Source organism: Ovis aries, chromosome 4 (assembly GCF_016772045.2).
Source record: "Ovis aries strain OAR_USU_Benz2616 breed Rambouillet chromosome 4, ARS-UI_Ramb_v3.0, whole genome shotgun sequence".
Classification (NCBI taxonomy): domain Eukaryota; kingdom Metazoa; phylum Chordata; class Mammalia; order Artiodactyla; family Bovidae; genus Ovis; species Ovis aries.
Genome location: NC_056057.1, coordinates 52,706,048 through 52,726,045, shown reverse-complemented (window position 1 = coordinate 52,726,045; position 19,998 = coordinate 52,706,048). Strand labels below are relative to the sequence as shown.

Below are 19,998 nucleotides of genomic sequence, written 5' to 3'. Positions count from 1 at the left end.
AATTTTGTAGCATAAGATAAATATTTCTTCATATAGTTGAATCCTTGTTGCCTGCCACTCCCTTTGCTCTAAATTACTAAGATCAGTAGTGTTTGCTGATTGAATCATTGACTTCCCAGGTGGCACACCTTTTTGAAGTTCTTTTTATTTTATATCAGTCCTTTTTATTTCTTCAGTGAAGCTTTCTCCTTTGGTTGAAAGGGGACAACCTTAGACTGACTTTTTGAAGGTGGGACCAAACAACTTCATACTGTCTAGAATCCCCTGCAAAATCTAAGAACACAATTATGCATTTATGTCATTGTTTTCTTTCCATCATATCATGAACAGGAGTAAACAGAGAAATCTTATTGAAGACAGTCACATTGAAGATAGAATCACATCATGGTACAGTAATAAGACATTATGGTCCACTAACAGGAAGGAAAAATGGGCTGTATTTTCATTAGTTTGTTTTTCACTTTTGTTTGTTCAGTTGGTCTGTTCATGGCTCCAGAAGAATCTGTCAAGGCTACATAAACTTCAGGTATATTAACTTCTTGTCTTACTAAGAAAAGTGATACTTGATACTCTGTAATCTTAGGTGGTTACAGGGAGTAATTCGGTTAATTTTTTCAAATTAATTCAGCAAACCTTTATGCTGAAGATACTTTTAGGTACTTCCAGATTTGAAGATGAATATGATTTATTCTGTGTTGCCAAGAAACTTTCAGTCTGTTGGAGAAAGAGGTTAAAAACAAAAAAGCAACCCATAATGAATCAAGGTGGGGTGAATCTGTGCTCAGTGAATCAGTTTGAAACATGCTGCAGGGAGCAGTGAGAAAGAAACTCTTTGAGAGCAAGCCCTGTGTCCTCTTCTTGGACACTGATGTACTACGGTAGATGTTCAGAGTGTCAGTGGTGAATGATCGACTTGTTAGATGGAGCTGCACTGTGAAATAGTGCTCTTACTTGTGAGGTGCTTTGGGACTTACTTATCTACTGGCTGCTACCCTTGAAAACATTGATTTAGAGGTTTCAGTGTGAAATTGACCCTCAACTGACCAATCTCATACATAGGAAGAGTAATGATATTTTCTAAATTACATCTTGATTGTTATTATAGATGAACAAAGGGAAATTAGGCAAAAAGATCATCACTGGAAAAAATTCTATCCTATCTAAGGTTTTGCCCCATGGGTTTTCTGAGACATCAAAATGATAGCTGTACTCATAATCACATAACTTTGTCCCAAGATTATTTCACTGAATTTCAAGTTTGTTGGTATGAGCCATTGATGACTTTTGAAAACTTAAGAGTCCTCCTCCCTGAGATGACCTTTCTTTTTTTTTTTTTTTTCAGTAGCACCGTTCTCATAAAGGGTGCTTGGGAGCCAGAAGAGGTGTGGTTTGCTTTCTGTTTCTGGACAAAAATTTCACTTTTGTTTAACCTTGCTTCAGCTTTTACTCGTGCTTTCTTCCTGCCCTACTTTCCCACTATACTGCTTTGTCAAATAGACGTTTAGATTTAGAGCACAATCCAGTGTCATACATTCTGCTGGAATGCTGTGTGTGCGTGTGTGCTCAGTTGTGTCTGACTCTTCCAGCCCCGAGGACTGTAGCCAGCCAGGCTCCTCTGTTCATGGAATTGTAAGCAGAGATAAATGAAGTATACATGTTGAGAAATAACACTTTTCTGACTCCCTCTTAAAGTACACATCAATACAGATCACTTTTGGCTCCTGGAAGCTAAATTAGAAGTAATGTTTGCATGTCCAAGGAAGGTGATATAAAGTGATTTAATATGTTACTATGTTAATATAGGATTTTATTCAGCAAACACTGACCACCAACTATGTTTCAAACGTTGTTTTGTATTGTGGGTAGGAAGTGATGAAGAAACACCGCTTTAACCCCTAAAGCACACCATGTGAATAGGAGAGGGAAATGAGAATGGACAGTTGATGTGAAGGGTAAAGACTGACAGAGTTTAACCCAAGACGGAAGGGACACCTCACCCAAGGTGATGAGAGAAGCCACCCCCGTGGAGGTGGGGTCTGTGCTGCACCAAACAGTGAAGGTGCTGGAGGCAAAGAAAACATATCCAAACACATTTGGGGCAGGACTGACACAGCTTGTATGGAGAACGTTGTTTCCCACCGAGTAGAGGGGTGGCGGAGGGCTGCAGCAGAAGATGCACTGGTGAGTTAAGCAGGAGCCAGACCTCAAAGAGCTTTGATTCTAGTTTGGATTTTGTTCTAAAGACTATGGAGAGACCCTGAAGGCAATTTCAGCAGAGGAAGGGCTTCATCTGCCTGCAGAGTGAAGAGAGTGGCATCGTGAATTCACACTCAGCCTCGTTTTGACTTGGAGAGTGGGATGCCGAACCCCTGTGGTAGAGCTTTCAGAATTTCAGAATTCAGAATTCTGTCCTTCAGGGAGACATTTTCTAGGTTCTCCAACCAAGAAATGTAAAAAAGTTATTAATAGAGTTTGGTTTTTCTTCCTTTAACAACAAATGGAAATCCCAGTGCAGAAACTTTTTATTTCATGGATAATCGAAACTTCTTTTTTAAACTATAAGCACTTAATTTCATTTGCTCTCTGGTGATTTCATTCTTAACTCCAGGAAGTCAAGACCTATATAAACCAGAAAAACCCTTATATAACCTGTTTTTTGAGGGGAATGTAACTAAGATGTTACGTTAAGAGTCTGCCACGATTCATGCATCCTACCTACTTTCATCAATACCTGCATACTTCTGTTGAGTGATAGCAGTGACACAAGGAGGAAAAGAATGAAATGTGAGGAAGAGGTGGACGGTCTTTAGAGGGATCTTGCTTCCAGACACTTTAATTACAACTAACGTAGACACAGTCGGAGAGTAATTAATACCTTGGATTTAATTCTTATCAAAAAGAAAGAACTTTCAGTTCAGTTCAGTCATTCAGTCATGTCCGACTCTTTGCGACCCCATGGACTGCAGCACGCCAGGCTTCCCTGTCCATCACCAACTCCCAGAGCCTACTCAAACTCATGTCCATCGAGTCAGTGATGCCATCCAGCCATCTCATCCTCTGTCGTCCCCTTCTCCTCCTGCCTTCAATCTTTCCCAGCATCAGGGTCTTTTCTAATGAGTCAGGTCTTCACATCAAGTGGCCGAAGTATTGGAGTTTCAACTTCAGCATCAGTCCTTCCAATGAATATTCAGGACAGATTTCCTTTAGGATGGACTGGTTGGATCTCCTTGCAGTCCAAGGGACTCTCAAGAGTCTTCTCCAACACCACAGTTCAAAAGCATCAATTCTTTGGTGCTCAGCTTTCTTACAGTCCAACTCTCACATCCATACATGACTACTGAAAAAACCATAGCTTTGACTAGATGGACCTTTGTAGGCAAAGTAATGTCTCTGCTTTTTAATATGCTATCTAGGTTGGTCATAGATTTTCTTCCAAGGAGTAAGAGTCTTTTAATTTCATGGCTGCATTCACCATCTGCAGTGATTTTGGAGCCCCCCCAAAATAAAGTCTCTCACCGTTTCTACTGTTTCCCCATAAATTTGCCATGAAATGATGGGACCAGATGCTATAATCTTAGTTTTCTGAATGTTGAGTTTTAAGCCAAAAACTTTTGGTTCTCCTCTTTCACTTTCATCAAGAGGCTCTTTAGTTCTTCACTTTCTGCCGTAAGGATGGTGTCATCTGCGTATCTGAGGTTATTGATATTTCTCCCAGCAATCTTGATTCCAGCTTGTGCTTCATCCAGCCCTGCGTTTTTCATGATGTACTCTGCATATAAGTTAAATAAGCAGGGTGACAATATACAGCCTTGATGTACTCCTTTTCCAACTTGGCACCAGTCTGTTGTTCCATGTCCAGTTCTCACGATTGCTTCCTGAACTGCATACAGACTTCTCAAGAGGCAGATCAGGTGGTCTGGTATTCCCGTCTCTTTCAGAATTTTCCAGAGTTTGTTGTGATCCACACAGTCAAAGGCATTGGCATAGTTAATAAAGTAGAAGTAGATGTTTTTCTGGAACTCTCTTGCTTTTTCCATGATCCAATAGATGTTGGCAATTTGGTCTCTGGTTTCTCTGCCTTTTCTAAATCCAGCTTGAACATCTGAAAGTTCACTGTTCAGGTACTATTGAAGCCTGACTTGGAGAGTTCTGAGCATGACTTTGCTAGCGTGAGAGTGCAATTGTGCGGTAGTTTGAGCATTCTCTCGCATTGCCTTTCTTAGGGATTTGAATGAAAACTGACCTTTTCCAGTCCTGTGGCCACTGCTGCGTTTTCCAAATTTGCTGACATATTGAGTGAAGCACATTCACAGCATCATCTTTTAGGATTTGAACCAGCTCAACTGGAATTCCATCACCTCCACTAGCTTTGTTTATAGTGATGCTTCCTAAGGCCCACTTGACTTTGCATGTCTGGCTCTAGTTGAGTGATCATACCATCATGATTATCTGGGTTGTGAGATCTTTTTTGTATAGCTCTTCTCTGTATTCCCGTCACCTCTTCTTAATATCTTCTGCTTCTGTTAGGTCCATACCTTTTCTGTCCTTTATTGAGCCCATCTTTGCATGAAATGTTCCCTTGGTATCTCTAATTTTCTTGAAGAGATATCTAGTCTTTCTCATTCTGTTGTTTTCTTCTATGTCTTTGCACTGATCACTGAGGAGGGCTTTCTTATCTCTCCTTGCTAGTCTTTGAAAACATGCATTCAGATGGGTATATCTTTCCTTTTCTTCTTTGCCTTTCACTTTTCTTCTCAGATCAGTTCAGTTGAGTTGCTCAGTAGTGTCTGACTCTTTGCGACCCCTTGAGTCGCAGAACGCCAGGCCTCCCTGTCCATCACCAGCTCCCAGAGTTTACTCAGTCATGTCCGTTGTGTCAGTGATGCTATCCAACCATCTCATCCTCTGTCGTCCCCTTCCTCTCCTGCCTTCAATCTTTCCCAGCATTAGGCTCTTTTCAAATGAGTCAGCTCTTCGCATCAGGTGGCCAAAGTATTGGAGTTTCAGCTTTGATATCAGTTCTTCCAATGAACACCCAAGACTGATCTCCTTTAGGATGGACTGGTTGGATCCCCTTGCAGTCCAAGGGACTCTCAAGAGTCTTCTCCAACACCACAGTTCAAAAGCATCACTTCTTCAGCGCTCAGCTTTCTTTATAGTCCAACTCTCACATCCATACATGACTACTGGAAAAACTATAGCATTGACTAGACAGACCATTGTTGGTAAAGTAATGTCTCTGCTTTTTAATATGCTGTCTAGGTCGGTCATAACTTTCCTTCCAAGGAGTAAGCGTGTTCTTATTTCATGACTGCAGTCACCATCTGCAGTGATTTTGAAGCCCCCCAAAATAAAGTCAGCCACTCTTTCCACTGTTTCCCCATCTATTTGCCGTGAAGTGATGGGTCCGGATGCCATGATCTTAGTTTTCTGAATGTTGAGCTTTGAGCCAACTTTTTCACTCTCCCATTTCACTTTCATCAAGAGGCTCTTCTCTTCACAGCTATTTGTAAGGCCTCCTCAGACAACCATTTTGCCTTTTTGCATTTTCTTTTTCTTGGGGATGGTCTTAATCCCTGTCTCTTGTACAGTGTCACGAACCTCCATCCGTAGTTCTTCAGGCACTCTGTCTATTAGATCTAACCCCTTGAATCTATTTGTCGCTTCTGCTGTATAATCATAAGGGATTTGTTTTAAGTCATACCTGAATGGTCTAGTGATTTTCCCTACTTTCTTCAATTTAAGTCTGAATTTGGCAATAAAGAGTTCATGATCTGAGCCACAATCAGTTCCTGGTCTTGTTCTAGCTGGCTTTATAGAACTTCTCCATCTTTGGCTGCAAATAATGTAATCAATCTGATTTTGATGTTGACCATCTGGTGAGGTCCATGTGTAGAGTCTTCTCTTGTGTTGTTGGATGAGGGTGTTGCTATGACTGCTGTGTTCTCTTGGCAAAACTCTATTAGCCTTTGCCCTGCTTCATTCTGTACTCCAAGGCCAAATTTGCCTGTTACTCCAGGTATCTCTTGACTTCCAACTTTTATATTCTAGTCCCCTATAATGAAAAGGACACCTTTTTGGGGTGTTAGTTCTAGAAGGTCTTGTAGGTCTTCATAGAACCGTTCATCTTCAGCTTCTTCAGTATTACTGGTCGGGGCATAGACTTGGATTACTGTGATATTGAATGGTTTGCCTTGGAAACAAACAGAGATCATTCTGTGGTTTTTGAGATTGCATCCAAGTACTGCATTTTGGACTCTTTTGTTGACTGTGATGGCTACTCCATTTCTTCTAAGGGTTTCTTGCCCACAGTAGTAGATATTATGGTCATCTGAGTTAAATTCACCCATTCCAGTTCATTTTAGTTCGCTGATTCTTAAAATGTCAATGTTCACTCTTGCTGTCTCCTGTTTGACCACTTTTAATTTGCCTTGATTCATGGACCTGACATTCCAGGTTCCTATGCAATATTGCTGTTTACAGCATCAGACCTTGCTTCCATCACCAGTCACATCCACAACTGGGTGTTGTTTTTGCTTTGGCTCCATCCCTTCATTCTTTCTGGAGTTATTTCTCCACTGATCTCCAGTAGCATATTGGGCACCTACTGACCTGGGGAGTTCATCTTTCCATGCCCTATCTTTTTGCCTTTTCATATTGTTCATGGGCTTCTCAAGACAAGAATATGGAAATGGTTTGCCATTTCCTTCTCCAGTGCACCACATTTTGTAAGAACTCTCCACCATGACCCGGCCATCTTGGGTGGCCCTACACAGCATGGCTCATAATTTCATTGAGTTAGACAAGGCTGTGGTCCATGTGATCAGATTGGTTAGTTTTCTGTGATTGTGGTTTTCAGTCTGTCTGTACTCTGATGGAGAAGGATAAGGGGCTTATGGAAGCTTCCTGAATGGAGAGACTGACTGAGGGGGAGACTGGGTCTTGTTCTGATGGGCGCGGCCATTCTTTAATCCAGTTTTCTGTTGATGGGTGGGCCTGTGTTCCCTCCCTGTTATTCACCTGGGGCTAAACGATGGTGGAGATGATGAAGATAATGGTGACCTCCTTCAAAAGGTCCCATGCTTGCACTGCTGCACTCAGTGCCCCCAACCTGCAGCTGGCCGCCACCGACCCACACCTCTGCTGGAGACTCTGGACACTCACGGGCAAGTCTGGTCAGTCTCTTGTGGGGTCACTGCTCCTTTCTCCTGGGTCCTGGTGCACACAAGGTTCTGTTTGTGCCCTCTAAGAATCTATTTCCCCATTCCTGTGTAGGTTCTGACAGCTATATGATGGGGTCAATGGCAACCCTCCTCCAAGAGGGCTTATGCCGTACCCAAGTCTGCTTCACCCTGAGCCCCTGCTCCTGCACCGTGAGCCCCTGCTCCCGCAGCACTCCACTGCTGACCCGTACCTCCACAGGAGACACTCAAACACAGTTCTGTCCCAGTTTCTGTGGGGTCTTTGGGTCCTGGTACACACAAGGTTTGTTTGAGCCCTCTGAATGTCTCTGGCAGGTATGTTTGATTCTAAACGTGATTTTGCCCTTCCTACCATCTTGCTGGGGCTTCTCCTTTGCCCTTGGACATGGGGTATCTCCTTAAAGTCTTTCCAGTGCCTCACAGTTTTACCTGTCATAACGATTAATAAATAGTTGCACACAGATTATTGCAGGCCACTGCAAATACAGGATGATCTCTAGAATACCATTTCTGGACTCTCTCCTTGGTATTGCTGTGGTCAGTATGTTTTTAAATCAGACCTTGCTGATAGCGTAGCACAGTTAACAAGCATGTGCTCTGGGGGAAGCTCATATTTGTTCTAGGTGTGTCGTGTTGTCATATTTCTTGACTGTTCTATTCCTCACTTTTTCCATCTGTTGAACAGGGCTAGCAATAGGTCCTATCTCATAGGACCTACTGGTCTGAGGATTAATGTGTGTACGTGATTAACACCAGTGTCTGGGACTTAATAAGCCCTCGATAAATGTTAACTAGTGGTAATTTTGATGATGATAATGATCATATAGGAAGGAAGGTATACTTATGACATGTATGGAGCAAAGCTATAGGTGATAGGTTGAGTTACAACTATGACTGATAGGCTGGAATGATATGCTGAAACCATTACTATTTAATAGTTTAGATTTTATCTTAAGATTTAAAATTTAATGGAGTCATATGTGGATTTCATATTCCATATGAGTCATAGATTCCAAATTTCTCCTGGCTGAAGAAACAGAGAGAAGACCTGGCTTTGGGTGAAACTGGTTTGGATAGAATGTGGAGTGAAGGTTTGTTGACCACATAGTCTTAGGAACAAAGTGCTTCAGCTGCTCAACTTCAGGGCCACCCTTGCTGGTACTCAGAGATGGGGCAGTGGCCATGGGCTCCTCAGGCTGCATGTTTCCCTGGCTCTGTACTGGTCAGGTTTCAGGGAGCCAAAGGATTATTTACAGTGGTAAGTCTCATATTTTGAAATCACTTACGGCTCTGTAATAAAAATAAGTTGAGAAGTTCTGAATACTGTGTCTTCAGTTAAAGGGCTAGAAGTATTTATTCTGGAAAAGATTAGGTTTAGAGGAGATGATTTAACCATCTTAATAGTTGAAAGGTCAACTTGAGAAATAATCAGATTCTGTTTATTAAAGTAAGAAGGAGTTTTTAGATAAGGATGCATAGAGGGAATGGAGGGGCCAAAGTGATGAAAGGCAAAGGAGAGAAGACAGCTTCAGGATCATAGGTTTGGCTTTTTTTTTCACCTTTTTTAAATTGAGATATAAATTATGTCCTGTAACATGCACAAGTCTTAAACATATAGCTGGATGACTTTTCAGTTGTGTATGAGAGAGTGAGTAAAGTTGTTCAGTCGTGTCCGACTCTGTGACCCCATGGACTGTAACCTGCCTGGCTCCTCACTCCATGGGATTCTCCAGGCAAGAATACTAGAGTGGGTAGCCATTTTCTTCTTCAGGGGATCTTCCTGACTCAGGGATCAAACCTGGGTCTCCCACTCTGCAGGCAGACTCTTTACCATCTGAGCCACCAGTTATGTATACACACCTCTGTGATCACCACCCAGGATCATAGAATTTTCCCCTCCAACCCAGCTGTAACCATTTTTCTGACTTCTCTCACCATATATTAGTTTTGCAAACTTCACACAATCTCTTTGGAGTACTCTCCACCAATCATTTATCTGTCTTCTGACTAAATTCCATTTCCAGTTATATATCCAAGAAAAATGAGGGTTTTTTTTAAATAAGAAAAAACATACACAAGAATGATAACAACAGCTTTCTATATAATAGTGAAAAACTGGAAAACAATCCAAATAGCCATGAGCAAAAGAATAAACATATTGTGCTATGTTCACACAATGAAATGCTACTCAGCAATAAAAAGGATTGAGATACTGGTGTATGCTACAACATGGATGAACCTCAGAAATATCATTTGGAATGAAAGAAGCCTGACATGAAAGTGCATACACTATGATTCTAATTCTGTGGAGTTCAAGACTGTAGCTTTTAATTAAAGTCTTTCATGTCTATTTGATTTTACATGCCTAAGATGCTTAGAGAAAGTTCTTCCCTTTTCATAAAAGTATCTATATGAAGCACAAGATGGCAAAGAAGTGGAAGGAAAAGTAACGCCAGCAGCTCAGCTTTGCTTAAGTGAGAGACATCGGCATTCCTTCTTTCCGTAATGAGTAATGGAAATATGTGATGTCTCATTATTTCCTTTCATTTCCTCCTTGGATTCTAATCCTTAAAGAGACTTCCTGGCAATAGTGGTAGATAGAAAAGCACTGCATAGTCAGAGTCTCTTCATACAAATTGGACTTAGAATAATTTCAAGTCTCTTCCTCAAAATAAAATTTCTGAATAAAGTATAAGAAGTATAGGAAAGCATCTTATTTGGTGTTATTTCCTGCTTTAAACTTCTGATACGGCCGTTTTCATCACTACTGTTAGTCGCTCTGTTCCCCGTACCATTAGTGGTCACTGGGGGACAGGTATGGGTGAGAAGGGTACAAATAAAGAGCCAGCATAAGAGAATTCCTTTGGGAAAGTTGTATGTTTTGATAGTAGTGGTGGTTACATGAATCTAGCCTTGGGATGAAATTGCATAGAACCGCAAACTTATAGGAATGCATGTAAAAAATGGTGAAAACTGAATAAGGTCTGTAATTGATTTAATAGTACTATACCAGTGTCAGTCTCTGGGTTTTTTATATCATTATACAGTTTTGTGAGTTGTTACCATTTGAGGGAAGCTGCAACTCCTTGTGACACTATAATTATTTCAAAATAATAATTTTAAAAATTATAATAAGCAGCAACCAGCAAGTCTCAGTCTTTTATTTTCCCTACCAAATGAAAAAGGCAGTGCTTATGGGGCAAGCAGCCCATAGTAATTAGCTTCCTCCTAAAGGTAGTGTATATGGTTTTTCTTAAAAACTGTGCCAAAACATGCAGTTCCTGCCTCTGATTTAGATGTTAGGCAGTTATTAGATTAAAATATGGTTAACAATTGCATACTGCAAAAGAATACACTAACTTTTTTAAAGGCATGTAAATACATTTTCTAGGTCTGCAGGGCTGACAGCACTTTCTGTAAGTTCTGCCTTTGTCTGTTTATGCTGTCTGTGTCTGGCTCTACCAATGTATTTGCCCATGATCTTGCTTCAGGCAGTTAGTAAAAGGAATCCTTCTATTTAGCATCATCATTATCCTTTAAAAATTCACTTATTACATGCACATCACAGGAAGCTTTCGAAATTCAGATAAACAGTAGAAAATTGTCTATAATCCCAGGACCCAGAAATAAAACTCAATATTTCATATGTATGATTCCAGCTTTTTTATCTCTCTGTATATAAATGCCTTTCTTAAAATATGTGAAATCATAATTTTTATAAACTTGTTTTACTTATTGATGTGTACACAATAATGTGAAACTTTCCCAGCTCATTAAATACTTATCTACCGTACAGCTTAATCACTGCCCAGAATTGCACCTTGTGGATGGTGTAGCACCTTAGCCTTTCTCCTATGATTGGACATTTAGGCTGTTTGCAGTTTTCTACCATTAGAAACAATGTTGTGGTCAACATCCTTAAGGTTAAATCTTCATGCACAATCATGATGACTTCCCTTAAGATAAAGCCTTAGATGTAGAATTGCTGGGTAGGCAAAATGTTAAAGCATTTGATTTATGTTGTCAGAAATAAGTGTCATTTACAAAGATATGTTGTAAAAGAAAGCCTTATTTGAACAAGATGCTTTACCTGAAGGGATATTTAGGATCAATTTCTTTATAATGATTCATCCCCTCCTTAGAGACAGATTGCCATTACCAAATAGATGTCTTGCTTTGACAGAATTAAAAGAAAAATATTGAAACTATATAAGTAAGTTATGCAAGAATTGTTTGCTAGTTTTTCATTTTTGTTTAACAATGAAAGCAAAATAGTATACTAAAGAGGTAACAAATGAAATAAACTTGCTACTAGTGGAGAATTGTGGTATTTATATTTTTCCTTCCCCCATTTGATACTGACTAAAATATATTTTTTAAAATTAAGTATTATGATCATGCACATATACTACCAACATCTTCACATACAATGAAGGAATAAGGGTAAACATTTTTTAAATGGGGAAAATATACCATAGTAGTTGTAATGTTGCAGAGTTGTGAATGTCTTGTCTATAGGAGTGAAAGGGTTAAAGATTGCCTTTGATTAGGCATCTCTAATATTCCGCTGGAACACCTCAGTCATATATATGTTTTTGCATTTCCAACTAGGTGAATGTATTCCTTTGCTTCAAAACAACCTGATCCTTCTCCCTGAGAAGCTAAATCCTTAGCAGCAGGTTTTCTTTCATTTTTCAAGTGAGGCTTCCTCTTGGGCTGCCACCTTCAAATAATTTTGACCATTATTTTCAATTTCAGCTCCTTTCCAGGACTAATCCTTTGTTCCCATTTCATAGAAAGGTTCTAGACTGACACAGAAGAAGCACAGATCCCTCTATGAAGGGTGAAAACAGAGCTTACATGCGTGCTGAGTCGCTGCAGTTGTGTCCAGCTCTTTGTGACCCTATGAAATGTAGCCCGCCAGGCTCCTCTGACCGTGGGATTCTCCAGGCAAGAATACTGGAGTGGGTTGCCATGCCCTCCTCTAGGGGATCTTCCCAACTGACCCAGGGATTGAACCCGCTTCTCTTATGTCTTGTGCATTAGCAGGAGGGTTCTTCATGAGGGAAGCTATGGGGCTTCCCTCATAGCTCAGTTGGTAAAGAATCTACCTGCAGTGTAGGAGACTCCGGTTCGATTCCTGGGTCTGGAAGATCCCCTGGAGAAGGGATAGGCTATCCACTCCAGTATTCTTGGGCTTCCCTTGTGACTCAGCTGGTAAAGAATCCACCCGCAATGCGGGAGACCTGGGTTCGATCCCTGGGTTGGGAAGATTCCCTGGAGAAGGGAAAGGCTACCCACTCTAGTATTCTGGCCTGGAGAATTCCATGGACTATGCAGTCCATGGGGTCACAAAGAGTCAGACACAACTGAGCGAATTTCACTTCACTCCTTACCACTAGTGCCACCTGGGAAGCCTGAAAACCAGGCTTAGATAATGTTTAAACGAAAGGTCTGAACTTAAAAAAAGAGAAAAAGGTTTAAACTTTTAAGTAGAATGTGTATTATCTGCAACTTTTTTTATTATCTTCTAATAACAGTCAATAAGTTGACCCTAGCAAACAAGACAATTGATTCCTGGACTGATTTCCCATACTGTTGTTCAGTTGCTAAGTCTTGTCTGACTTTTGCAACCCCAGGGACTGTAGCACACCAGGATCCTCTGTCCTTCACCACTGGGAAGTGGTTAAATATTTAGATATTGGAAAAACAACAAGACAAATCCATGAGTGTCTGACCTTTTTTTTTTTTCTTAGTCACAAGCACATTTTTATACTGGGCTTACGATGCTGAAGTTTTGTTTGAATATAACTTATGAGATCAGAATTGCAGAGACATCTGACCCTTTCAATTCTGTATTGGTATTTTCTCTGATTATTTGTATTTTATCAATGTCATTGAAATTGCCTTCAAAGAGAAATTCCTCATGCTGAAGTTGGTGGTAAATAATGGTTATTGAATGAGAGATTGTTTTTCTTTTATGAAATTATTTTCTCCTGCTGCTGTCTTATGTCTAGTTATGGACTTTGCTTTTCATTCCTACTATAATGTCATTCTTCTAAAGTTGAAAACAGCCCTACAAGAAACTTGAAGAGAATTCCAAGTGTTAAGAGTTCTTCTAACCTAGAGTGAATTTTGTAGCACCTTAGAATGGCATATTTTTACCTGGTCTGAATTAAGAAAGTATTTCTATGTCATAGTAGTATAAATTACTATGAGTGTTAAAGAAATACAGTTCTGGTACGAAATAAGATCATAATTTAAATACAAATCTGCCCCCCATCAAGGGACTACCCTCTCTGAGTTTATCTACTCTTAGTTGCACTCTGCGCTCTATTCCCTGTAAATGGAATCTGGTACTCATCCTTACCCCTCCATCTGAAATTATCTATACAAACCAAAAGGACCTGTTTTTCTGGGCAACAGATTAGGCTTCTTAATTTGAAAGGGGCTTTGTCATGGGTTTTTAATGAACCAAATTGTATAGTTTTATAAAGATTTCATATGTACATATAAATGTATATAGCTTTATAAAGATTTTTCTTCTCACGGGTAACAAAAAAACTGAATATAAATTTCTTGAAGCTTAATGCAAAGGAAATCTGGTTTAAATTTAAACCAGGTTTAAATTTTTAAATAATAGGTTTTTAAAATAAATTGATTTATCACTAAAATACTTATATTTTTAAAAAATCCAGGTAACATTTTTTTCTTCACTTTAGTATTTCATATACCTCTTAAGAAATTTTATAAGTAACAAAGAGGTCCTATTTGCCTTTCTTAATATCAAGGCTATTCATGTAATACTTATTTTATGTATTTATAGCTATTCTCTGCTTAAACTCAACATATGAAAATATACGTTTTAAAACAGAAGATGATTGCCAAACAGTGTGGTGGGCTTTAAACATGAATTACTTACAGAAAAATGAATTACCTTGTTTGTCACATACCACCTAGATACATAAACAGCTGTGTACTGTATACATTGATTGACATATTCTTAACTTGTGCTTTATTAGGCTTATATGATTAAAATGCTAGTGTATTTAAAATTATTGCTCTTTGTTTCTACAAACGTATAACAGCTCCTACTTTTCTTTTCTCTCTGACAGATATAAGCTTACCAAAGTCGGCAACAATATGCTACACCGCTGCCTTGCTCAAAGCAAGAGCTGTCTCTGACAAGTAAGTGGATAGTGACCTGGTGGTACTAGGTGTCAGTCTGGACTGAAGGAGACGCTTTGTGTCTGAGGGTTTCTCTGAAAGTTTTCCTTAGTCTGTGAGACCCCTGCTTATAAGCATGCATTTTCCAAAACCTGCTGATCTTTCCTTTCACTACTAGAAGGAGGGAATGCATATACCCAGGAATTGTAATGGTGAATGGGTCCCTAAAGAGGGATTTGTATGAAATTCCATGCCTCTGAGGTGACTTTTTTCCTTTTTTTTTCTTTTTCTTTTTTTTTTGCCAGACCACAGATACCAAAAGGCCTGCTTGAGACTTACACAAAAATGCCTTCTTCGATTCTTTTTTTTTTTTTTTTTTGGCATATTCCTCTTCCTCCAGCAGTCCAGAATGGGGTAGTGGTCATAACAGAGATGTAATACAGTAAAAGGGGATGGCCATCCCCCATTCTTTATCTCAGCAATTCCAAACTGACTCCCCACCCAGGGTTCCTTTACCTTGAGTCACCATCTCAGTGGGACCTTGGCCCTTTTTATTCAGGCAGGTGACAACGGCATAGAGAATTTCCATAAACCAGGTGACTGGCAGGTGAAAGAGAACAGATGGCTTAACTGGTTTTGAATTCATAAACGCTTATATGTCCCACTCCACTCCCTCTGGAGCATTGAAAAGCAGATACCAGGAAAAGAACACAGCCTCTGCTGTGTCAGACAGGTTTGCTGTTCAGTGTGTGTGCACTTCAAGACCGAAGTAATTTTCTTTCATTCTTTTTTATCCTGTAGATCGCCAGTACCTACTGCAACATCTTTTCTCCCTACACAGCGACTCCAGCTTGGGAGGGCAGGGCCAGGGTTGTCACAGCTTCCCCTGTGGTGTCTGCCTGCCAAGCACAGCTCTGGAGTTAGCCCTGGGTGTGAGGTGAGAAAGAGATTGCATGGTCTGGTTTTTTTCATTCACTCGGGCAGGTGTCTTGCCCGCAGTTTGGGCATGCACACGCCCCCTGCCGGAATGGCCCCCAGCAGGCTCGCCTGCTTCTGAAGCTGCAAGACTTAACCCTCCATCGCAGCACTGACATGGGGTTGGGAGCCTCCTTTAAAATTCTCCCCAGTTCTGTTTTTAACCAAGTGCGCTCTTCTGTAACCTAGTTTTCTCTTTTTCCTACACTGTCTGCCCTTGTCAGTCCTCCCTCCTCCCCTGACCTAAGCAGGTACCTCCTAGAAAACTTAGATTAGCTATTTAGACAGAGAGACTTGACAGCTGAATTGAATTCCTTCCATGATTAGACACAAGCACGCTTTCTGCTTCTGCTGGGGTTTTTGTTGGCCTCTGTCTGAAGGGTCTCTCAGAGGTCTGATGCAGTGGAGGTTTGGAGAGCTCATGCCTTTGGCTCGCTGTGGTTTTTCTGGGCCCTTGATGTGTGGATGCCTTTCCGGGTTAATGCCCAAGCAGTGGTCCCAACTGGATGGTGTTTGTCTTTCTGCTTTTCAGATTCTCTCCTGAGGCTGCATCTCGGCGGGGGCTGAGCACAGCAGAGATGAATGCGGTAGAGGCCATTCACAGAGCTGTGGAATTCAACCCTCACGTGCCAAAAGTGAGTCTGTGGAATCCCCATAGGAGCTCGTTATGAGAGCAGAGAGTATGTGGTGACCACAATGTCATGCCTCGAATACACCCAGTTCTGAAAAGACTGAATTGCAACCAGTGAATTTTGGTTGAGGCCCTGCATAGGCTATGCTTATTAGCCTCATTTTTAAGCAAAAGCTACATTCAAGAGGCTTTGGGGCCCATTTGGGGGCTTCTTATAGTAAAGGTAAATTGATAGATCTAGCTTAGGCAGGCCAGATCAGGAAGCCTGAAATTGGCAAAATATGGAGATCCCCAAGGATGCTGATGCATTTGATAGGAACTGCACATCAGTTATGGTCTTACTTAGAACCAACTGGAGAAATGAACCTTGCTGTGAATAGCAGTGGTAAAAAAAAATTACTAATATGAAATTCTGTGTCTCCATAAGTGAAATGAAGTAAAAGTCATGCAGTTGTGTCAGACTCTTTGCGACCCCATGGACTATGCAGTCCATGGAATTCTCCAGGCCAGAATACTGGAGTGATATCTTTTCCCTTCTCCAGGGGATCTTCTCAACCCAGGGGTCAAACCCAGGTCTCCCACATTTCAGGTAGATTCTCTACCAGCTGAGCCACAAGGAAAGCCCGAGAGTACTGGAGTGGGTAGCCTAACCCTTCTCAAAGCAGATCTTCCCGACCCAGGAATCAAACCGGGGTCTCTTGCATTGCAGGCAGAGTCTTTACCAACTGAGCTATCAGAAAAGCCCATAAGTAAATGATAATTAATCAGTATTGGCCAGCAAATAATGAAAACCTCACAGTATGGAGTAATTTTCTTTTGACTTGTGAGTGCTATTTTAATAGGAAATATTTGTCTTATTAACCACAAGACTGATCAACTTATAAATATTCAGTATTTCCTCTGTGTTTTTTATCAATTTGATTTTAAGGGAATCAAATCATGGCAGAGGATATTTCTGTAATCTTTTATTCAGAAGGAGAGTGTGTGTTCATGAATTACCTGTCTTTGAGTACCTGCTCCATGATAGGTTTATTGCTGAGGGCCATGTCTGTTTCTGGATATTATAAAGCACATTTTGACCTCTAGAAAACCTCCTATAGTTCACATCAGGTACAAGACAGTTTTCTTGGCAGAATGTCTGATGAAAATTTCCGTTGGTGAACAGTGACAAAATAAGGCTGTTTTATTGCAGTACTATAGCAAAAGGGTGAGTTTGGGGCGTGTGTATGTGTGCCTGTGTGATGACTTATGGAGTTACCTACTTTAATTTACTTTGTTGATCTCCAGAGTGACAGAGATAGGTGATCTCTATCATTCCTAAGATTTTACTCAGATCATGGTCATCTTCTCACAAAACAGGAAACTGAAGAGGGGTGCACAGTGCCACCTTTGCAGAAGGATATATTTATCTACTGTAGTCTCAGTGGATAATGAGCAGCGTAGTATTTGTAGACTTAGGTATTGTATATAGGGTGGTATAAAATATATATCTATTTAATATCTTTTCAGATAAGTTAAAAATGTATTATCAAATTTAATTAAAATGTAAAATGAATCATGAAAATATTATCCTGAATTACAGTAAACTTAGGTCATCAATTAATATTTATTGAATGCCATTCTCTAACTACATAGCTATTTTATGAGCACACATAAGTCTCTTTTACAAACAGTATTGGGCAATTGAGTCCTAGATTCTGAGACAAAAACTTGGGTTCCAGTTCTGGCTCTGTCATTTACTAATCATGGGATCTTGAGTTTAACATCTCTGAACTCAAAGTTTTCCCTTGTCCTCCAAGTGAAGATAAAAATATAAGCCTCTCCTATGTTCTCTGATAACGATCAAGTGAGATGATATATTTAAAGTTCTTTGAAAATACTTTAGCGTGCCATATATTTGTAAATCATTAAAATTATTGATATTTGGCTTGTTGGCAGCTCTTCAAGTATGGGACCTAAGTCTTAACTTTTTCGGTTATACCGGCCTAAGCCTTGTCATCCTGAGACACAAGCTAGAAAACTGCAGCAATCCTTGGAACAATGCTTGTTGATTAGACATTTTAACTGAGGCTGTCATTTAATTCTAGATAATGGTCTTAAATGGTTGAGCCTCCAGAAGAGTAATAAGAGCCCTAAGAAATACTTTAAAGCTGCCATGGAAGAATTTGACTCAGTCAACTAGTATTCTAGTTGCAAAATATAAGTCTTATAAAAGTGGAAATAATTAGAACAAGTTGAGAATATTTGATTTCACTCTAGCTTCCAGTCATTAAACCAATAGGACATGGGAATAAACTGATTCTCTGCCACTTTGCTTTACTGATGATTGTGCTGAGGAGAAAACTTGTTTCCAGATCCTCCTCATTATTTACATTTCTATGGGGAAAAAGCCCCATGAATCACTGACCTCATATATGCAGAGTTAATCACAAACCTCTGGTTCAGTTCAGTTCAGTCTCTCAGTCATGTCCGACTCTTTGCGACCCCACAAACTGCAGCACGCCAGGCCTCCCTGTCCATCACCAACTCCCGGAGTTCACCCAAACTCATGTGCATCGAGTCAGTGATACCATCCAGCCATCTCATCCTGTGTCGTCCCCTTCTCCTCCTGCCCCCAATCCCTCCCAGCATCAGAGTCTTTTCCAATGAGTCAGCTCTTCGCGTGAGGTGGCCAAAGTATTGGAGTTTCAGCCTCAGCATCAGTCCTTCCAATGAAATCTCTGGTATATGTGTACATATGCAGACTGCTAGTAATATCTTTTATACATGTTCTATTTGTTGGGACTGCTTCCTAATACTTTAGTAGACATGCACACACAAATGTGCATGCGTGTACACATGCATGTGTGTGTGTGTGTGTATGTATCAGTTCAGTTCAGTTGCTCAGTCGTGTCCGACTCTCTGCAACTCCATGAATCGCAGCACGCCAGGCCTCCCTGTTCATCACCATCTCCCAGAGTTCACTCAGACTCACATCCATCGAGTCAGTGATGCCATCCAGCCATCTCATCCTCGGTCGTCCCCTTCTCCTCCAGCCCCCAATCCCTCCCAGGATCAGAGTCTTTTCCAATGAGTCAGCTCTTTGCATGAGGTGGCCAAAGTACTGAAGTTTCAGCTTTAGCATCATTTCTTCCAAAGAAATCCCAGGGCTGTTCTCCTTCAGAATGGACTGGTTGGATCTCCTTGCAGTCCAAGGGACTCTCAAGAGTCTTCTCCAACACCATAGTTCAAAAGCATCAATTCTTCGGCGCTCAGCCTTCTTCACAGTCCAACTCTCACATCCATACATGACCACTGGAAAAACCATAGCCTTGATTAGACGGACCTTAGTCAGCAAAGTAATGTCTCTGCTTTTGAATATACTATCTAGGTTGGTCATAACTTTTCTTCCAAGGAGTAAGCGTCTTTTAATTTCATGGCTGCAGTCACCATCTGCAGTGATTTTGGAGCCCCAAAAAATAGGCTGACACTGTTTCCACTGTTTTCCCATCTATTTCCCATGAAGTGATGGGACCGGATGCCATGATCTTCATTTTCTGAATGTTGAGCTTTAAGCCAACTTTTTCACTCTCCTCTTTCACTTTCATCAAGAGGCTTTTAGCTCCTCTTCACTTTCTGCCATAAGGGTGGTGTCATCTGCATATCTGAGGTTATTGATATTTCTCCCGGCAATCTTGATTCCAGCTTGTGTTTCTTCCAGTCCAGCGTTTCTCATGATGTACTCTGCATATAAGTTAAATAAGCAGGGTGACAATACACAGCCTTGATGTACTCCTTTTCCTATTTGGAACCAGTCTGTTGTTCCATGTCCAGTTCTAACTGTTACTTCCTGACCTGCATACAGATTTCTCAAGAGGCAGGTCAGGTGGTCTGTATTTCCATCTCTTTCAGAATTTTCCAGTTTATTGTGATCCACACAGTCAAAGGCTTTGGCATAGTGAATAAAGCAGAAATAGATGTTTTTCTGGAACTCTCTTGCTTTTTCCATGATCCAGCGGATGTTGGCAATTTGATCTCTGGTTC

General features: G+C 40.6%; 1 protein-coding gene across 20 annotated transcripts in view; it reads left to right on the top strand.

Moving 5' to 3' along the window:
• ST7 (suppression of tumorigenicity 7) overlaps window positions 1-19,998 on the top strand; it is a 273,040-nt gene that overhangs the window by 211,344 nt on the left and 41,698 nt on the right. For 19 of the 20 annotated variants that reach the window (XM_027968340.3, XM_027968338.3, XM_060414354.1 and 16 more), the window contains 2 exon segments: window positions 14,318-14,390; window positions 15,877-15,979. In XM_027968340.3, the coding sequence (XP_027824141.1) occupies window positions 14,318-14,390; window positions 15,877-15,979 (176 nt within the window). 20 annotated transcript variants of the gene reach the window in all.